At 52.9% G+C, this 16,088-nt stretch overlaps 7 protein-coding genes across 8 annotated transcripts in view; 4 read left to right on the forward strand and 3 right to left on the reverse strand.

Moving 5' to 3' along the window:
• The window catches only part of HMPREF1120_09064 (uncharacterized protein), a gene marked incomplete at both ends in the record, with an annotated part of 1,003 nt that extends 370 nt beyond the window's left edge, over positions 1 to 633 (forward strand). The window contains one exon of the mRNA XM_009163340.1: positions 149 to 633. Coding sequence (XP_009161588.1) covers positions 149 to 633 — 485 coding nt within the window. The remainder of the gene's footprint in view (positions 1 to 148) is intronic.
• An 855-nt stretch (positions 634 to 1,488) lies between these two features.
• On the reverse strand, positions 1,489 to 3,787 carry HMPREF1120_09065. 2 transcript variants are annotated; one of them, XM_009163342.1, is made up of 2 exons: positions 3,459 to 3,787; positions 1,489 to 3,234 (listed from the first exon to the last, which is right to left on the reverse strand). In XM_009163342.1, the coding sequence occupies exon 2, from the start codon at positions 2,509 to 2,511 to the stop codon at positions 2,083 to 2,085; it is 429 nt and encodes a 142-aa protein (XP_009161590.1). In that variant the 5' UTR covers positions 2,512 to 3,234; positions 3,459 to 3,787; the 3' UTR covers positions 1,489 to 2,082. The 2 variants fall into 2 exon arrangements, with proteins under 2 accessions (XP_009161590.1, XP_009161589.1); XM_009163341.1 differs by having other exon boundaries at positions 1,489 to 3,357.
• A 270-nt stretch (positions 3,788 to 4,057) lies between these two features.
• On the forward strand, positions 4,058 to 5,371 carry HMPREF1120_09066 (uncharacterized protein; the record flags this gene model as incomplete). The annotated part of the gene is made up of 1 exon (XM_009163343.1): positions 4,058 to 5,371. One exon carries the CDS (start codon positions 4,058 to 4,060, stop codon positions 5,369 to 5,371), a length of 1,314 nt encoding a protein of 437 aa, XP_009161591.1.
• HMPREF1120_09067 (pleckstrin domain containing, family A (phosphoinositide binding specific) member 8) lies at positions 5,066 to 6,781 on the reverse strand. The gene has a single exon (XM_009163344.1). The coding sequence runs from the start codon at positions 6,421 to 6,423 to the stop codon at positions 5,770 to 5,772; it is 654 nt and encodes a 217-aa protein (XP_009161592.1). The 5' UTR covers positions 6,424 to 6,781; the 3' UTR covers positions 5,066 to 5,769.
• A 95-nt stretch (positions 6,782 to 6,876) lies between these two features.
• HMPREF1120_09068 (uncharacterized protein) lies at positions 6,877 to 10,176 on the forward strand (the record flags this gene model as incomplete). The annotated part of the gene is made up of 1 exon (XM_009163345.1): positions 6,877 to 10,176. One exon carries the CDS (start codon positions 6,877 to 6,879, stop codon positions 10,174 to 10,176), a length of 3,300 nt encoding a protein of 1,099 aa, XP_009161593.1.
• Positions 10,177 to 11,142: 966 nt separating this feature from the next.
• HMPREF1120_09069 (transcription initiation factor TFIIH subunit H1) lies at positions 11,143 to 13,002 on the forward strand (the record flags this gene model as incomplete). Its single annotated transcript, XM_009163346.1, has 1 exon — positions 11,143 to 13,002. The coding sequence occupies one exon, from the start codon at positions 11,143 to 11,145 to the stop codon at positions 13,000 to 13,002; it is 1,860 nt and encodes a 619-aa protein (XP_009161594.1).
• Positions 13,003 to 13,725: 723 nt separating this feature from the next.
• Positions 13,726 to 15,985, reverse strand: HMPREF1120_09070 (uncharacterized protein). The gene is made up of 5 exons (XM_009163347.1): positions 15,434 to 15,985; positions 15,346 to 15,360; positions 14,865 to 15,263; positions 14,581 to 14,776; positions 13,726 to 14,459 (listed from the first exon to the last, which is right to left on the reverse strand). The coding sequence occupies exons 1-5, from the start codon at positions 15,707 to 15,709 to the stop codon at positions 13,831 to 13,833; spliced, it is 1,515 nt and encodes a 504-aa protein (XP_009161595.1). The 5' UTR covers positions 15,710 to 15,985; the 3' UTR covers positions 13,726 to 13,830.
• Positions 15,986 to 16,088: the final 103 nt, after the last annotated feature.

Genomic DNA, 16,088 nt, shown 5'->3' on the forward strand with positions numbered 1-16,088 from the left:
TCATCATCCGAGATCTCCCCTGCTCCGGCTCCCACAACCAGCACAGAATCCCACTGGGTCGACTGGACCTCTTCCTCTGAGATTTCCCCTGCTCCTGCTCCCACCTCCACCACCGAAGCAACACATTGGTCTGACTGGACTTCTTCAGCTCCCGTGGAGACAACCTCGGTCGCTCCTGTTCCCGCCGAGACAACCAGCGCCTGGGCAGACTGGACTTCTTCCGCCGCCACCTCGGTGGCCCCGGTGGAGACTTCTTCCACCGTCTGGAACGACTGGACCTCGTCCGCAGCGACCTCGGTGGCTCCTATTGAGACATCGACGGCTCCTGCCAACTCGACCGTTTGGAACGACTGGACCAGCTCCGCTGCTCCCGTGACTTCGGCAACTTCAGTGGCTCCCATTGAGACTTCGACGGCCTCCGCCTCGTCCGTCTGGAACGACTGGTCCAGCTCTGCTGCTCCAGTGACCTCGGTGGCTCCCACTACTACTGCTCCAATCACGTCGGTCGCGCCTGCATCCACCACCTCTACCGCTCCCGTCGTCAGCACTTTCACCGGCGCTGCTGCCATGCCCACGGGTGGTTTCAAGGTTGCCGGTGCTGCTGTTGCCGTTGTGGTTGCTGCTCTGTTGTAAGGATCATCAGAGTCACAACATTTTCACTTCCGTGGGCTTTTTCCCACTCGGCCACCAGGATCAAATCACCACTTGCATGACGCACATTGGGAATATCTTGGTGCCCTTTATTTTTCCCCATTTACTCTTTTTTTTCGTTCTTGGACGAAGACTTGTTCGGGTGGAAGGCAAGGGCAGAAAGTCTGAAAGTTCCAGACTTGTCTTTCTGCACTAATACGACTGTGACATGGGTAAAACTCCCGGTGTCAGATGGGAACGGGATGGAATGGAATGGATGGAACAAAAATTTCGCGGTTGTTCTGGTATAGAACGTGTGTGTCCTTATACGGAATCTACATCATCGATATACAGTAGCATTAGTATAGCACAGCAGTGCTTGATGAATATACAAAAACATTGGAAATTATCTATCATCTCTTTGGGGATTTTTGTTTACTCGATCTTCTTTCTGCACCTGGTAAGGCTTAGATCGTAGAATGGAGGGAGAACAGGAGAACAGTCACTTTGTGAGCTTGTTAATACTTCGACTCGTACTACTCACATTCTTTCTTCCTCGCCCTGAACTGAGTAACTCAGGTAGAGGTAGAAGTGAAGAAAAGGGGACTGAATCGGCCCATCTTGGGTGACTGGTCGATCGATGTCTCAATTGGGGAGTGGCGAAGACATGAGGACAGGACGGGACACGACACGCCACGACACCACTACTCGGGGTAGGAAAGGAGGAAAGGGGGTATGGAAAGAAAGTAAGGGGATGCAAAGCCAGGTGTTGCGAACAAGTGGAGCCCCCTGTCGGCTTGTGCTGGTGGATCCGGAGAATCGCTTATGGAAAATAAAGTTCGGACTGTATCGATAGGGGTGGATATGGCATTCGTGTACATGCATACGTACATACAACGGATTCTAAGTTGGTGTGATAGGGGCTAATCGCCAAACCGAGAGCCACCTCTCTATACTGTTTGCGTGTTCATCTTTGCACGCTGACAACACGAGGCAATTCATGCCCCGTCATATTCAAAGGTCCAGCCCGACGGGTCTGGGCATCGAGCAGATAGGCTCGTCAACGTGAAATTCAAATATACAGGATGAGGCTAGATCGTTCGTGGGGCCTAATGGACACCGTAGACGTAGACACAGCAGTCTTTGTCGTCGTTATGATACTCTTTGTGCGATGAAAGTGCGCGCTCTGGATGCAGGTGGGCAGGGCAGCTCCTGGAGTTGTACCTGCGTTGCACACTGCGCCATGCTGATATTACAATACTGTTCCCCTGGGGCTTCGCTTCGTGTAACAAAGACTTCTGATATTGGCGATTACTTGCTGGGTTGACAGGCCTGGCGAACGAGGGAGAACTGCCTTATGTAGACTTGGCCTTCCTAGATAGCGCCGTGCTGGCCGCCACCGGGTGCCGTGGCCGCTCTTCTCGTAGCGGTCTCAGGCTTGGAGCCGTGCCTTCAATGGGAGGCATAGATGATGGGCATGAGCGGTAGGCCAAGCTCGAGACGTGTTATTCCGCGAACCAAGGAGGGAGTGTTCTGCTTAACACGCTGGTATAATACATCTTCGAGCCTGGATCCAGCGCAGGGCCCCTGTTTCGTGTCAAACGTTCCACGGAAAAATAGAAGCACAAATCGGGGACAGCAGCCTACTAGCAGCCTGCTAGGGAGATTCCAAGGTAGAAGCCCACACTTGCTTGATTTCCAAGCCTGCCACAAAGGTGATCCAGAAATGGGCAGACCGTAGACATGTGGTCTCACCGGAAGGACTGCATTCTTGCAACAGAGCCGGTTTCGGCGGTAATATCTTGGAGCAGTCTCATTGCTTGAAGCACAAGCTGCACTTCCTTTTTGCCAATCCAGCAGCCTACCTTGGGATTGGATCATGCTTGCTGATAGAGACAATATCGGAGATCTGTTCAAGTCACGGTGTGCCACTCCGTTTGTATTGGTTCCGATCAGTTCTCAGTCGCCGTTTATAACGCCCCCGATCCATGAATTGGCATTTTGACGCTGGAGGAAGGAAACGTAACATAGTCAACCCTCAGTACTCAGTGTGGCCCTCCGCTGCGATGATCTTCAAACAATGCTCGTAGGGGCGTCACCATGTCTTCTGGTCCACTGTGCAGTAAATCCTGGCAGGATGAGCGGGCTGTCGTAGACACCACACGTAGAATCTCAAAGCACGTGAATAGTCCCGTGCCGTTGGCGGCTCCAAGGCTCGCCGCACTGCAGTGAATACTGCCGGCGTGACTTCGCCCCTGGCTGCCAATCACAGGCACCCACCATTAATTAGCGCCAAAAAATACAAACATATCATGTTATTCCAGCCAAATTCCTTCCAACAATCTCATGTCTATCCCGGGTTCCAACCTTGGCCGTGAGAGTCGTAGCGGTACGGCTCGAGCCGAGCTAGTTGAGGCGTAAGGGTGTCCACACCAGCCATGAGACAGCTTGATCTTGGGCAAAGCCGTGAATCCTAGAGGCGGACCCCTGACCTGACAGACTCTGCGTCAATCATTCCCCCTCACCTTACCGGTGTAGCGGCAGCGTGAGACTCCAGAGGAGGATGAAGGTCCCTACCGAAAATGCGCCTCAACCGTGAGTGGCCTATGGTAGGAGTCAACCTGACGATAGCCGAAAAAAACCCATTCAACAACCGGGGGTTTCTCAGCTTCGAAGCTCATCAGCCGCAGATGAGCTTCGAAGATGAGTTTTTGCCCTTTTCGTGGACTGGGGTTCAAATCCCAGTCAGTGCGGTTTTCTTTTTTGGTCGATCACTTTTTGCACTTTGATTTGGGGCGGTGCGTGGGAGGCAGAATCACGAGACTCACCGGTCTTACACAGGGAGCCCGCCGTGATAGCAAGGGATCATGGGCATCGAATGCTCACACACTTGTACACTCGCAGACCAACCTGTCCAACCTCTACTATTCCAACGATAGAGCACATTCCCTCATTCGAGTTCTTGACTTCCTTTTCCGCATAGTGTATGCATAGCCGTCTGTCTCAGTGTTTCGTCTCCAGAGCTACTGGAGGGTTGGTGGGAGTGGATCTAGCACCCCTTCACTCTATGCAGGCAGAACCTACTGGTTCAGACAGCATGGCCTTGCTCCGGGTTCGAATAGTCCTATTATAGGGATATTGCACTTACAGTGTCACCGTTCTTCATTCAAAAAACCTTGGAATGTAGACGCCACGCTTAAATGTGTAGATGAAGTCAATTCGGCAAACCTGCCTTGCGGCGAGTCAGTTACAATCGATTTCCAATGCGATGCTAATTCCGCAGTGTCGCGCCCACGGCTCGTTGATTGCCATAGTCGCAGAAGCATGAGCAGATCTCTCAAAATGCGATTATAACAGCGAGTCGCGGGTGTAAATTCTGAATTTGTTTTGTCGCGCGCGCTTCTGTGCGTTCCGAGTACAGCCTGCCATGCCTCCCACCTCCAGAGGGCTCATGTTTTTGCGCTGCATCCGGCCTGCCTCGCGAACGCCCATCACACCCTTGCGGCGAGCGACCACAAACAACAGACCTAGCTATGGCCTTCCTGACAGAAGCCAGGTCGAGGCTCGAAAAGGAGAAATTGCACAGCAAAGGTTAGACCTGAGTCAGAAACTGGAACAAGAGCCGGAACCGAAGCAGAAGGAACACGACTCGGACCCTGAACAAGACCAGTCGGACAAACAGACAGACGACAGCCGCAAACCGTTTCTCGACTTTATCTCACCCTCCGCCCGACGGTGGATATGGCGCCTCTTCTACATTGTACCTCCGGTCGCATTTATTATTCTGGAGTTCCCTCTCGAAGTCATGTGGGTTACTGGCCCGTCCATGTCACCACTTCTCAATGTGAACTTATCACCCGAACTGCCACAGACGTCAGACGCAATTCTGGTGCAGAAGGTCATGTTTGAGAACCGGCCCATGTTCGGCCTCCGGCTCCCGAAGTTCGAATTGCAAAGAGGCCAAATCATTGTATTTTATGCACCTCACAACCCCGAGAAGCTGGCGGTGAAACGAGTCATCGGCGTCCCGGGAGACCGGGTTACGCCCCTTCCAGGATATCCGGGAGGCGACGGACCTGTCGTGATACCCTACAATCATATCTGGGTCGAAGGCGACGCCAATAATCGAGACAAGAGTATCGACTCCAACTGGTACGGGCCGATCAGTCAGAATTTGGTCATAGGATTCGTCACCATGGTCCTCAGTCCATGGTATGCTCCCACAGTTGTCAACTGGAGAGAACACGATTATCCGGCCAAAAAGAGCGGACGAGTGGAGAACGATGTGGTCCACGACGCAACCGTGGATCCGGACAAGAAGACCATGATCGAAGCCTTCAGCAATGGTGTGGCGGCAAGGGAGTTGGCCGCAATCAGAAGGAACAGAAACGAGCTTCCCACGCTCATGAGAGATTCGCAGAAATTCCAGAAGCTTCGGACCATGTACGCCCATGCAAAGTTCGAGTTGGAACAGGATAATCCCGACTCCAGGGAGATCGCGCAAGGCCTGGTCAACGAACTAGAGGCTGCGTTTGAGGCGGTCGGGCTCTCGAGGGAGGGTAAGCCGCTTCCACCGGCGTTGAAAGGAAGCATCGAGCCTTCTGGAGCCGGAGATGACGGTCAAGTCAGTGACCAGTCGCTGAAGCAAAAGAAGCTCAAGGAGTATCTTGAAAGACAGAAGAAAGAACCGGCAGATGTCCGAAATGACAGTCCTGGGTGCCTCAACTTGGGCGCTGCATAGAACGAAAACAATTCTGTCAATCACCATATGGATTTGCATTGATGGACTGTGAAGTGCATAGCGACCGGCGTTGAAGGGTATACGCAATTGGGCGTAGCTAGCAAGATGTTAGTTTTACTACTGGCAGACGACACGGATGCAGATAGACTGTTGGAATCTACGGATGCGCAGGCAGGTTTGAGGCTCTCTACCCAGATGAAGCGGCATCATAATCTGATTCCAAACGGACTTAACTCATTTTATGTTTCATGAATTTCGTGTTTGTTGTTATTTCAACGGCCCTTTGCAATTCATCGTCAGAAGGGCGGCCTGTCTGGCATCACGCGGCTTGCTCTTTTTCAGATACAGGCCACCGTACACCCTCCAGCATTAGTCACTGTACAAGCTATGCTTGAAGCCTACCACTTGGCATCCTTGCTGGCCAGGAAAGTCTTCAAGATAACCACCCTCTGTTCCAACGCGGAGACCCACGTTTCCAATGCCTGCTTGGTCGCCTCTGGATCCGCCCCCTCGCCAGTCAGCCGGGCATAAAAGTCCTTTCTGTATGGTGTTGCGCTCATAGCGGCACTGAAAATCGGCTTCACCAGAAACCCATGGTATGGAGCCAATGTGTTCTTGTAGCTTGCTCTGAATCCATCGGCCAACTCCTTTGCTGGCTTCTGTTCTGTGACCGAAACAGATGCATTGTTGGTGAGATCCGCCCTCAAAGCCTGTGCTGTGAAGTCCAACCCCCGCACCAACCATAGTAGTCCTTCCGTGGCCTTGTGGGATTTCGAGGCCAACTCGTTCTTCGCCAGGGATTGAAGCGTTTGCGACCCTTCAGGAGCGGCCTTCTGCCTCTCCCTGACTTTGTTTATGTTCCCTGTCATATCGTTCTTGACCGGGGTGAAGGCTACCGAGCCCAAGAGGTCGAAGAGCGTGGTTGTCGCCTCGGATGCGTCGAGAAACTCTGTGGTCGAGATGCCATCGTCCGGGCCAATGGGCACGTCTTGGAAGTGCACTTTGTGAGTATCGAACCAGGTCTTGCCGGCAGGGATCTGAGACGCGGACATTTTGGGTTTGCAGGGAGAAAGCTACACAAGTAGTCTGGATCGTCTGAGAGTGAAGGTACAATCAGGAACTTGAATGTCTGACACAGTGGCTATGGAGAGAGTGGAAAGACAAAGATGCCTGCCGTGTTAGGGGGGGTCACGGTGTTTCTTCTGTCGAGGGGCTTCGTTGACAGCAGCGCAAACAGGGCAAACAAGGAAAACAGTGCAAAAATTTCCAGCCTTGGCCGTTGACGTCATGCGGCAGGGAAACTTTGCAGGCACTGACACCAGCCACTGCTCTGCAGCGCCAGGCAACGCGTTGCAACTGGACTCCTGGAGTCAGTCGAACCAATATCAGAAAACCAGCAGTGCTGAGCTCGTGTCGCACTGAACCGGGTTTCGACATGCACTTGGTCGGCGACACCATGTTATGACAGCCGCCTTTACCTTCGTACCATGTCCACCTCTCGGGTAATGCCCGTGGGAAGCTCGACCACCCGTGGCCATGACGCCAATGCTCTCGACCCGGACTCGTACACGGCCCACCGTCTCAAGCATGCCTTTCCCGAACATTTGCATCTCACCTCCCGCCGGTTCTTCATTGGTCCTATACCTGAAGGATGGCTCAACAGCAACAGAAAGTCTTGGTACAAGCGGAGGTTGGAGTTGAGTTCATATTCCTCAAGACAGCAAAGCTTCCGGGCTGCTGCAGATGGCGGTGCTCACCACAGGACCCTGACTGGTCTGGATGGTCCCTCAACCGCGGCGAGAATGAGCTTCAGCTTCCCTCAGCCAGAGGACGTCTATGATGCCGCTTCTAGTGCTGAGGACTCATCGGCCGCTGAGGAGGTAGATGATGAACCCCAAGTCAATGAGGCACGAAATGTGGAGCCTATTTCGACAAACGAGATACCTCTTATAGTGGGGATTGAAGACCAGGACGAGGAAGGTAACCGGGTACCGAAAGCCCTGCCTATTCCCGCCGACACTGGACTTGATGGGACGAGTGAGCACAGGGGAGGAGTCAGGTTTGCACGGTCACCCAAGCCAGACTCTTTCAAGACTGCACAGGAGCATCTGGGAGGCTCCTCCTCCAAATCAGTTACTCCATTACACAGGTACGAGCACCCAGATCAACCCACCGACCCCGATAGCGATCCAGAAGAGCCGCCGTCGAACCGGGGCTCTTTTGACCCGTCTGGGGCCACGCAGGAGGATATTGAGACAAGTTCCAGAACAGCTTTGCTGGCTCCAGAGGGCGAGGGACTTCATGATAGGTCCCTTCAACAACACGACCCTGCCCCTCTCCAAGATGAGAGTACATATCAATTGGTGAGGTCGAATACCGGCGTTAGATTCAAAATCTCCGAAGAAGTCCACCAGAGACGGCATCGGATTGAGACTAAAGCTTCACGGGCCAAACATCGAGTCAAAAGACTTCGACGGGACATGCTGCGGGAAGGGACCATTGTCAAGATGGAAAGAATGTTGGTCAGATGCGAAATCACCAAGAACCAAGTTCCGGACGAATTCGATGAGAATGAAAGTCTGAAAATTGAGAGTAGGGTGGTCGAAAAGTGGCGGGAATTCGTTGTCGTTGCCAGAAAAAGTAAGAAGCAGGATGATGTCGACTTCAGGCTCCAAATCTACAAAACGCGAGTCATCCCGGAGATCGAAGATGAAAAGACGAAGAAAAAGCCTCTACATGAAGTAAAGCTGGATCCAAAGACCACCCGCGTGAACTTGTATTCATCACTAGACAAGACAGTGGTCATCTGGCATCCGTACAAGGCAGGTACCAGAATCTTTGTCATGAGACCGATCTCAACGGCGCATTCGGTCGAATGGTATACATTCCTCCGAGACGCTCTTGGATGGCAAAGGCCGGATACGTTGCACGTCAACGTACCAGATCTGGATGTCGTGCTAAAGCTAGAAAAGCCGTTTGAAGGCCTGGAGGCTGCTGGATTGAATGCCACGGATGAGGAGACGGCAATCGCTAGGACCGTTGCTGCGGAAAGGGCTGTCGCTGGTGAAATCATATCTCAATGTATGAATATGCTAAGACGCGACCGTGAATGGTCCAGCGTGATCAAGCTGTGGCAGGAAACCGCAAAAATGGGACTGGCTTGGAAAAGATACGACCGACTTGAATGGGTCTACGGAGTCCACGAGCAGAAAATGTACGGTTCAATGGCTATGGAACATTCCCACGATCTCGAACTTCGTCCGAAAAAGCATTATCCGACATCTGCCCGCGGCAGGAAGGGAAAGCTACATGAGGAACCGCCTCCCATCGAGGGCTTCTTGATTCGCCTGACCTCACAAAAAGGGGCTCATCAGCGGCTAGGCAAGGCATTTTTTAAGCGATTATATTTCTCGACCCACAGCCAGTACCTGATGTTCAACCGGCCTGCAAAGGCAACACCACCCCATCCACCGCGTCTTGCGACAATCGGCGGGAACACTGTCCCTTCAGCCCGCGAAATCGTTGAGAAGACACCGTTGATGTATGATATCGAGCCATATAAGCTGCATAACGATGGAATCTCATGGCTATCATCCGGAAATCCTGCAACCGTCCGCAGTCATGACCGTGAGGCTGTTGAAGAAGCTCGACGGAATGTGGCAAACGTTTTGGAGTCTGATGGCCTTATCAACATGTGTTACATACGCCAGGTCCGTGTCATTAAATGGGGAGCATCTCCTGCCGATGACAACCTTGAGGAGGGTTCAAGCTCGGACGTTGACTTCCACCAAAATGTCCCTGACACACGGGGAGAGGATGGCGCTACCAAACAGATCGATGACGATCGTGTCTTTGAGATACTTCTGGACAATGGATTGGTTATTCGTCTGCAAGCATATTCCAAGAAGACCCGCGATGAATGGATTTCTCGATTGAAGAAGCTGGTGAAGTACTGGAAATTGCGAATGGCCGCTGAAATGGACACATACAAGGCAGTGCGAAAGGCCAACCTTGCGGAACTCAACATCGACGAAGAACTCGAAGCCATCATCGGTCAGTATGCCAAGAAGTGGGAGGTCAGCCGAAGCGAAGCAAGTCCGGAACTCTATAATCTGTGCGGCATAAGTAGCTGCCGGAGCATCACGATGTCTGGTTCCCTGTATCTGAAGCCGCACCGCCGGGCGGCCTTCCACCGCAGCCAGGTCATTCTATGTGGTGGGAAACTGCTCATTTACCAGGCCACCGTGCGCAAGTCCACGGGCGCACAAGTGCGACACATCCATCAGGAGAAGCAGCAGGTTGTCGACCTGAAGGACTGTTATGTCTACAGTGGCTTGATTGTCGAGGATGACCTGCTTTATCAGAACACCACCTTCGATGCCAACCATCCTGGTATGGCCAGCCTGCCACGCGTGTATCTCGATGATGGATGGACCAGCGCGGACGTCGACGTCATGACTTGTTTTGTGGTTTGGATGAACCGGAAGAAGGGATGGTTCCGAACGGCAGCCGCGGTTGCGGAAGAACAAACCCAGCCTCAGTCCCAACCACAATCTGATGGCCCTGTTGACGTTACCACCGAGTCAAACACGAAGAACAGCGCCGGAGGGAGCAGAGGAAACACGAGAGCCAAGCTACGTAGGGTCGGGCAGTTGGGCGTCCCCGGCCGTGGAATGGTCTTCAAGTGTCGAAGTCGCGCCGAAAGGGACCATTGGGTACTCAGCGTTGCGAGTGAGATTGAGCGTGTCATGGAACAGGAGGCCCAAAACATGGGCGACCAGGGAGAATTCCGGTTCGACAAATAAGTCCGACATGATATATCACCAGGCTCAGCATTCAAGGGTACTTCAAGTTTGTGATTATGCACTGGTGCACAATGGAGGGTGCCCTGAGGTGGGAAACGGCAAAAGTGGAGGGCTAGTTAATGCAGGGCTAGTTAAATGTCCTATCTGATACTGTGTATTCTTATTGTATGTGCGGGCGGAGCTAGGAAACTATGGCAATACTGTTGTTTGTTGATTTGTTTTGTAGGCGTTTTGATCTGTGAAAAGTCTCTTACAGGAAGGGGGTGTAGATGCATACCTCGGTACAATCCAAGGATGGGGAAAAGAGTGGCCCGAACCGGCCAGAATTACCATTGTGATCTACAGTACAGGAGCCAGTAACTTATGCATATGATGCTGGTGAGACCCTTATCTGATGCGACGCAACCGTTCCGGCCTGCCGCTACTAGTACTGTACAACTTGTATGTACCTAGATTCTTGTTGATGAATGCAGCAGGCAACAAGACAGCCTGACATGTGACTGGAGGCAAGGCTCGCGCTAGTGCTGTCACGTGCCAGCCTTGCTCGTATTGTCCGCCTTTTCATTGGCAGGTGCCAAACACTTGGCGGAAATGCTGCATCACTTGCATCCCAAACAGGCATTGCACTGCAGGCTCAACTTGAAGGTGACGCCCGACGATGCCTATCATTCTTCAGTTCTACTAGACTAAATAAACCTGCCATCTTCACCTGCGCTACAACATTCACGTCACAACGAACTTCGGCGACAAAGGTGCTGTAGAGGCATTACAAAGATATCAGTCAAATTTGTAGCGTCGGCTTTTTGTGAACTGTCACTCAGCATGAGGGCCAGTCTCTCGGATCAAGCTACCCAAACATTGTGAGCGCGATGCAAATTTTAGTCAACTGGATCTGGTCTCAGTTCGGTCCGTCTTTGGGGCGGGTCGCCATCATCCAGTCTAGACGTTTCGGAGAGGTAGACAACTATGGCGCCGCCACAGGGACAAGCGTCCTATAAGAAACAACCCGGCGTACTGGCCATCTCAAAAGACCGCAAGTCGGTATCATGGACTCCAGCACAACCACCCGACGCGGCTCCGGCGTTGGTGATATCCGCAGCGAACATTACCAACCTCCAACAGACGCCTGAATCGAGTGCCAAAGTGATGTTAAAGATATTCGCGCAGCTTCCCGGTCAAGCGGAACCGGTGGCTCACGTCTTCACATTTACATCTCCCAAAAATGCTAGAGGTGAGGCTAACGCCATCAAAGACGCTTTGGCAAGCTCCATCCAGGCACAGAAGGCGGCTCAGACTGCGGCGGCGGCGACCCCTCCCTCAGCAAATGGGGGAACCAGCAACTCATGGGAGGATGACGAGCGGTTAATCACAGACGTCAAACTACAGCAGTCATTAATGCAGGAAGCCCCGAACCTGCAGAGGACATTCATTCAAGCTCTTAGCCTCAAGCCTGAGTCGATATCGGTGACGCAGTTCACTCAACAATTCTGGTCCTCCCGTGTCCATCTTCTACGTGCCCACGCCATTGCTCAAAGCCAAGGCCGAGGCAAATACAACGTGTTCTCCGAATTACGTCGCGAGGATGGAGGAACCAAGCTCAGCTTGACGCAAGATCATGTGCGCGCCATCTTCGAGCAGTATCCTGTCATGAGGACCATCTACGATCGGGTTGTTCCCCACCGATGCAAAGATGACACGGAATTCTGGTCGCGCTTCTTCCAGAGTCAGCTGTACATGAAACTTCGCGGTCTCAAGTTCGATCCGACAAAAGAATCTCGAGACAAGTACCTCGACACGGACGAGTTTCTTAACCACCCCGAATTGACCGGACTTCGACCGACGTCAACCGAACTGCACATACCCAAATTTATCGATTTGGAAGGGAACGAAGAAAATCACAGTCAGCGCAAGGGCAATCGCCCGGACGGCGAGCTTCGACCCACAGCGCTGGATAGGGCGCCTATCATTCGTAAGTTGAACGCCTTGAGCGAGAAGTTGATGGCCTCCGTCCGGCCAGCGGACGTCGATGCCTCAGCCCCTATTGGTATGTCAGAAGCAGAGTACGAGAGGCTTCGCCTCCGCGATCTGTCAGGCGACCCAGAACAACATCGGATTATTCTGAACATCCGGGACCAAAGCCGTTTCTTCTCTGACAACAACCGATCTTCCACGGACGACAACAACCCGTTTCGTGGCCTCAACCCAACCGCAGCCATTCAAAATGTTTACAACGACATCGCAAGCCACTTCCCGCTGCCGGGAACTGGCGTGATCCCCATTGAGGCCAACGACGCCACGGACGATGACGAGATGGACGAAGACTCTGCCGGGGCACGGCCCGAATCAGGGTCGTCTGCTGCCATGAAGCACATCATGTCTCTGGTCCAAGCACACCGTGACCAGACGAAACAGATCCCCATCGCCTCGGGACTAAGCACGGCCATCTACGACCGGCTGACGCTGACGCATGCCACGACCATCGAGTTCCTGCGACAATTCTGGAATGCATTCTTGTCGGGCGACCCAGCTCGCGCGAACCAAGTGGCTTCACTAGTTGAAAGCTTGAACAGGGCGCTCGACCGCATCAATATCATTGCCGATGATGCAGAGAAGGAGAGACAGGAGCATATCCGAGCCCAGGAGCGCAGTCTTGAAGAACGGTTCCGCAAGACCGGACGCAGACATCGTTTGGATCACAGCGCCATTCAGGGCGGCGGCAACGTCGTCAGGGAGCTGCTTGGCCCCGTCATCAAGAGTCTGGCCAACGTCGTCGACAGGTACAAGCAGGCTTTTGAGGAACAATCCAAAGGCATGAGCCAAGGATGAATAACACCATGTGTATGCCCTAGACTCAGGCGGGGGAGATTGCATATGCCACTGAAAAGATAGCAACTCTAAACCCGCGCTTTCAAAAAGCCACGATCTTTGCCAATTGACGTGCCGGGCGCGGGACCTAAGGGAGGCACAGCAAAATTAGCCTTGCTCCGATGATCATGGCATCCTTCATTGGCCTTTTTGTTCCCATCCAATGCAGTCAGTGACTCAGTGGTGGGTTGGTGGGTGATGTTTTGGTTTCCGTCTACTTTGCAATAGTACGAGAAGTCTCGGTCACACATTACCTGGGCAGTGAGCGGAGTGAAGCGAACGTTGGAAACACCGCAATCGATCTCGTCGTTGCGTCGGTGGCTATCTACGCTCGTTTGATGCATAGGCAGTCTTGGCTACTTTGCACACTCCCATGGGTCAGGTGTCGATCGATCAAGGCTGTGATCAGGCCGGACCAAACCGCACTGCAGAGTTTTCTCTTGGACAGTTGAATTGTCACCGTGAGTGGTAGGGGACAGAGGGCAATTGGCTATCTCAGAAGAAGAGAACATTGAAGCAAAATGTAAGAACAATGTATCCTGCGACAGTACCAGGTTGGCGTGTAACGGGTCGAAGATGCTTAGTGTACTGGTAGATAGATTGGTCTAGTACGGGATTTGGAATAAACGTAGCATGCTATGGAGTATGGACACGGGCACGGGCACGGACACGGGAAGAAAGAAAGGGAGCTGAGCCAATGCTCGCAATGAAAAGAAGCATTGTCACGAATGGACTGGATAAGATTGACTTCTGTAGTACCTCTAGCTTGCGTACCAGGGTAGCCTGGTGCTATACAGCCCGATACACACGTTTCCTTTCAAGTTCGTCTTCAGCCGACTCACGATCCGGCGAGCCGCTTCGACGAACTTGGACCTCCGAATCAGGCTTCTTCAAGTTGGCCTTCTCAGGCAACGTTGCAAACACAGCCCACACAACCAGCGTCAACGCAGCCAGTGCCCCAATGACGTTGAGCAACTGTTGAATGCCCAGCCTGTCGGCCACGACGCCGACTGCATACGGGGCGATTCCCGCGCCGATCTGGCCCAACGCCGACACGGCCGCCACCGCCCCGACCTGTGCAGCGGGTGGTACCGGTAATTTGGACGACAACAACAAAATGGCCGACGGGAACATGGGTCCACAGACGAGGCCGCTCCCGACCAGAAGAACGAGCGAAGCCGTGACATTGGCATGTGTGGTCCCAGTGGTCAAGATTCGAAACAGGACTTGTAGAACCATCAACACTACCAGGTAGCCTGCCACGGCCAGTTTGATGCTGATGAATCCTGACAGAGGGCCCAGAATGAATCGCCCGGATGCCATGCCGATCCAGAACATGGATGTGGCGAGCGACGAGGTGGTGGGGTCGGTGTGTCGAGCGCGCTGCATGAAGACGGCGATCCAGTCGGTGAAACAAGCTGGGTGCTACGTTAGTGATATGACATGACATGACATGACATGATCTTTGATCCTTCGTTTCGGGGGATGTGATGAAGTGCAGCATCCGTCTGCTGACAGTGATCTTGGTCTTGGTCTTACCTTCAAGTCCGACGTAGAAGAAGCAAAAGGCTCCGCAAATCCAGGTTGCTCGATGGCGCAGAGCATTGTTGGTTTTGAGATGGCCAGTTTGTTGGAGTTCAAGTTCCTGCTCCTTAGGGCTTTCGCTTCTTGGAACGGCATGGTCCAGACGAAACGCCAGGACGAGGACCACGAGCTCCACTAGGAGGAGGACACCCTTTTTAACTGTCAACAAATAGATGCAGTGGGAGGTGGAGGTGATTGTGGTTGTTGTTGTGATGGTGGTGGTGGTCAACTTAACTTACAGTCATTCGATAGAATTCGTACCATTCATGGACGTTCTTCAACATCAGATTCGCCAGCACCGGACCCAAAATCGACCCGACAGAGTACGAGCCGTGCATGAAGCCCTGGACAACACTGGCATAGGGCACGTTAGCTGCCCAGGCACAGAACCCGGCGTCAGACAGACCCGTGCCAAATCCCATCAAGAAGTATCCCGTCAGGGCGATGCTGAACGGAGGCCCTGTGGCCAGGATTCCCATGGCAAGAAAGCGGAATGCTGGCGACAGAAATGCAATTCCTCGACGACCAAGGTGGCCATGGACGTGGTCGGCGAAGACGCTTGCGCACACGTAGCCTGTCACGCCGGTGGGGAAGATGAGTGCCGTCGTACCATCCTTGACATGGTAGAATGTGCTGATCTAGTACGCGTAGGCATGGTTAAATGTCGGCGCAATGGTGGACGAACTCGGCTATGATAGCGAAAAGGAAAAACCGACTCACATCAGGCAATAGTACCTATTTATATCATGTCAGCCAGACGATATCAAAAAGCAACAAACGGCATGTTGCACACTGGACTGGTACTCACACCGATCCCTGTCACAACGACCCCACACACCAGGAAATTCGACATGACGGCCACGAGCCTGAGTATCGAAAAGGCATAGTGCTCCGAGGCGGCGTGACCGTGCTCATGCTCAGGATTCTTGATACTGTCCTGGGTGTTTGGCGAATTCGGTGTCCGACCGCACGTGGCGGTTGGGAGTAGAAGCGGTCTTTGCTCTGGTTCTTGTGCATGCGATAACAATGCGTTTCCCATCATGGTGTTGAAGATTCGAGGAATGTCTCTACACGATATATCCATCCAGGGGTGAGTGAGTGAGCCGACTTCTCCCTACCACAACGGCAGGACAGTACTTCCGCCAGGTCCTGGTATGGTATTCCCAGACAATCCAGGGTCTGGTTATACTACCTCGGATCCCCGAGCAGGGAAAACAAACCCGAAGTTAAAGAGCTACCTGTACGTCGACGTCGACTCCGTATCAGCATAATAGTCGCGAACGACGCCATGACATCAACTGCTATGATCAACATCATTGGTGTTGGTGTTGGTGTTCAAGTTGGCTTAGGCCGTGGCGGCGCATTTCTCCGGATGGACAATGCAAGGCTGCCGATAAGGTCCAAGCGAACATCTCGAGGCGAACCAACCACAACACCAGTCCAATCTCTCTTCCGGCATGACG

Source organism: Exophiala dermatitidis (assembly GCF_000230625.1).
Source record: "Exophiala dermatitidis NIH/UT8656 unplaced genomic scaffold supercont1.8, whole genome shotgun sequence".
Taxonomy (NCBI): domain Eukaryota; kingdom Fungi; phylum Ascomycota; class Eurotiomycetes; order Chaetothyriales; family Herpotrichiellaceae; genus Exophiala; species Exophiala dermatitidis.

Bases quoted from the DNA above. Each gene is read 5' to 3' on its own strand.
- HMPREF1120_09067 (XM_009163344.1), bottom strand. From the start codon at position 6,423: ATGTCCGCGTCTCAGATCCCTGCCGGCAAGACCTGGTTCGATACTCAC.
- HMPREF1120_09070 (XM_009163347.1), bottom strand. From the start codon at position 15,709: ATGGATATATCGTGTAGAGACATTCCTCGAATCTTCAACACCATGATG. The intron at 14,777-14,864 runs GTAAGTTAAGTT...ACAGTTAAAAAG, and splicing joins ACGAATTCTATCGAATGACT to GGTGTCCTCCTCCTAGTGGA. The intron at 14,460-14,580 runs GTAAGACCAAGA...CGTAGCACCCAG, and splicing joins CTTCTACGTCGGACTTGAAG to CTTGTTTCACCGACTGGATC.
- HMPREF1120_09065 (XM_009163342.1), bottom strand. From the start codon at position 2,511: ATGATCCAATCCCAAGGTAGGCTGCTGGATTGGCAAAAAGGAAGTGCA.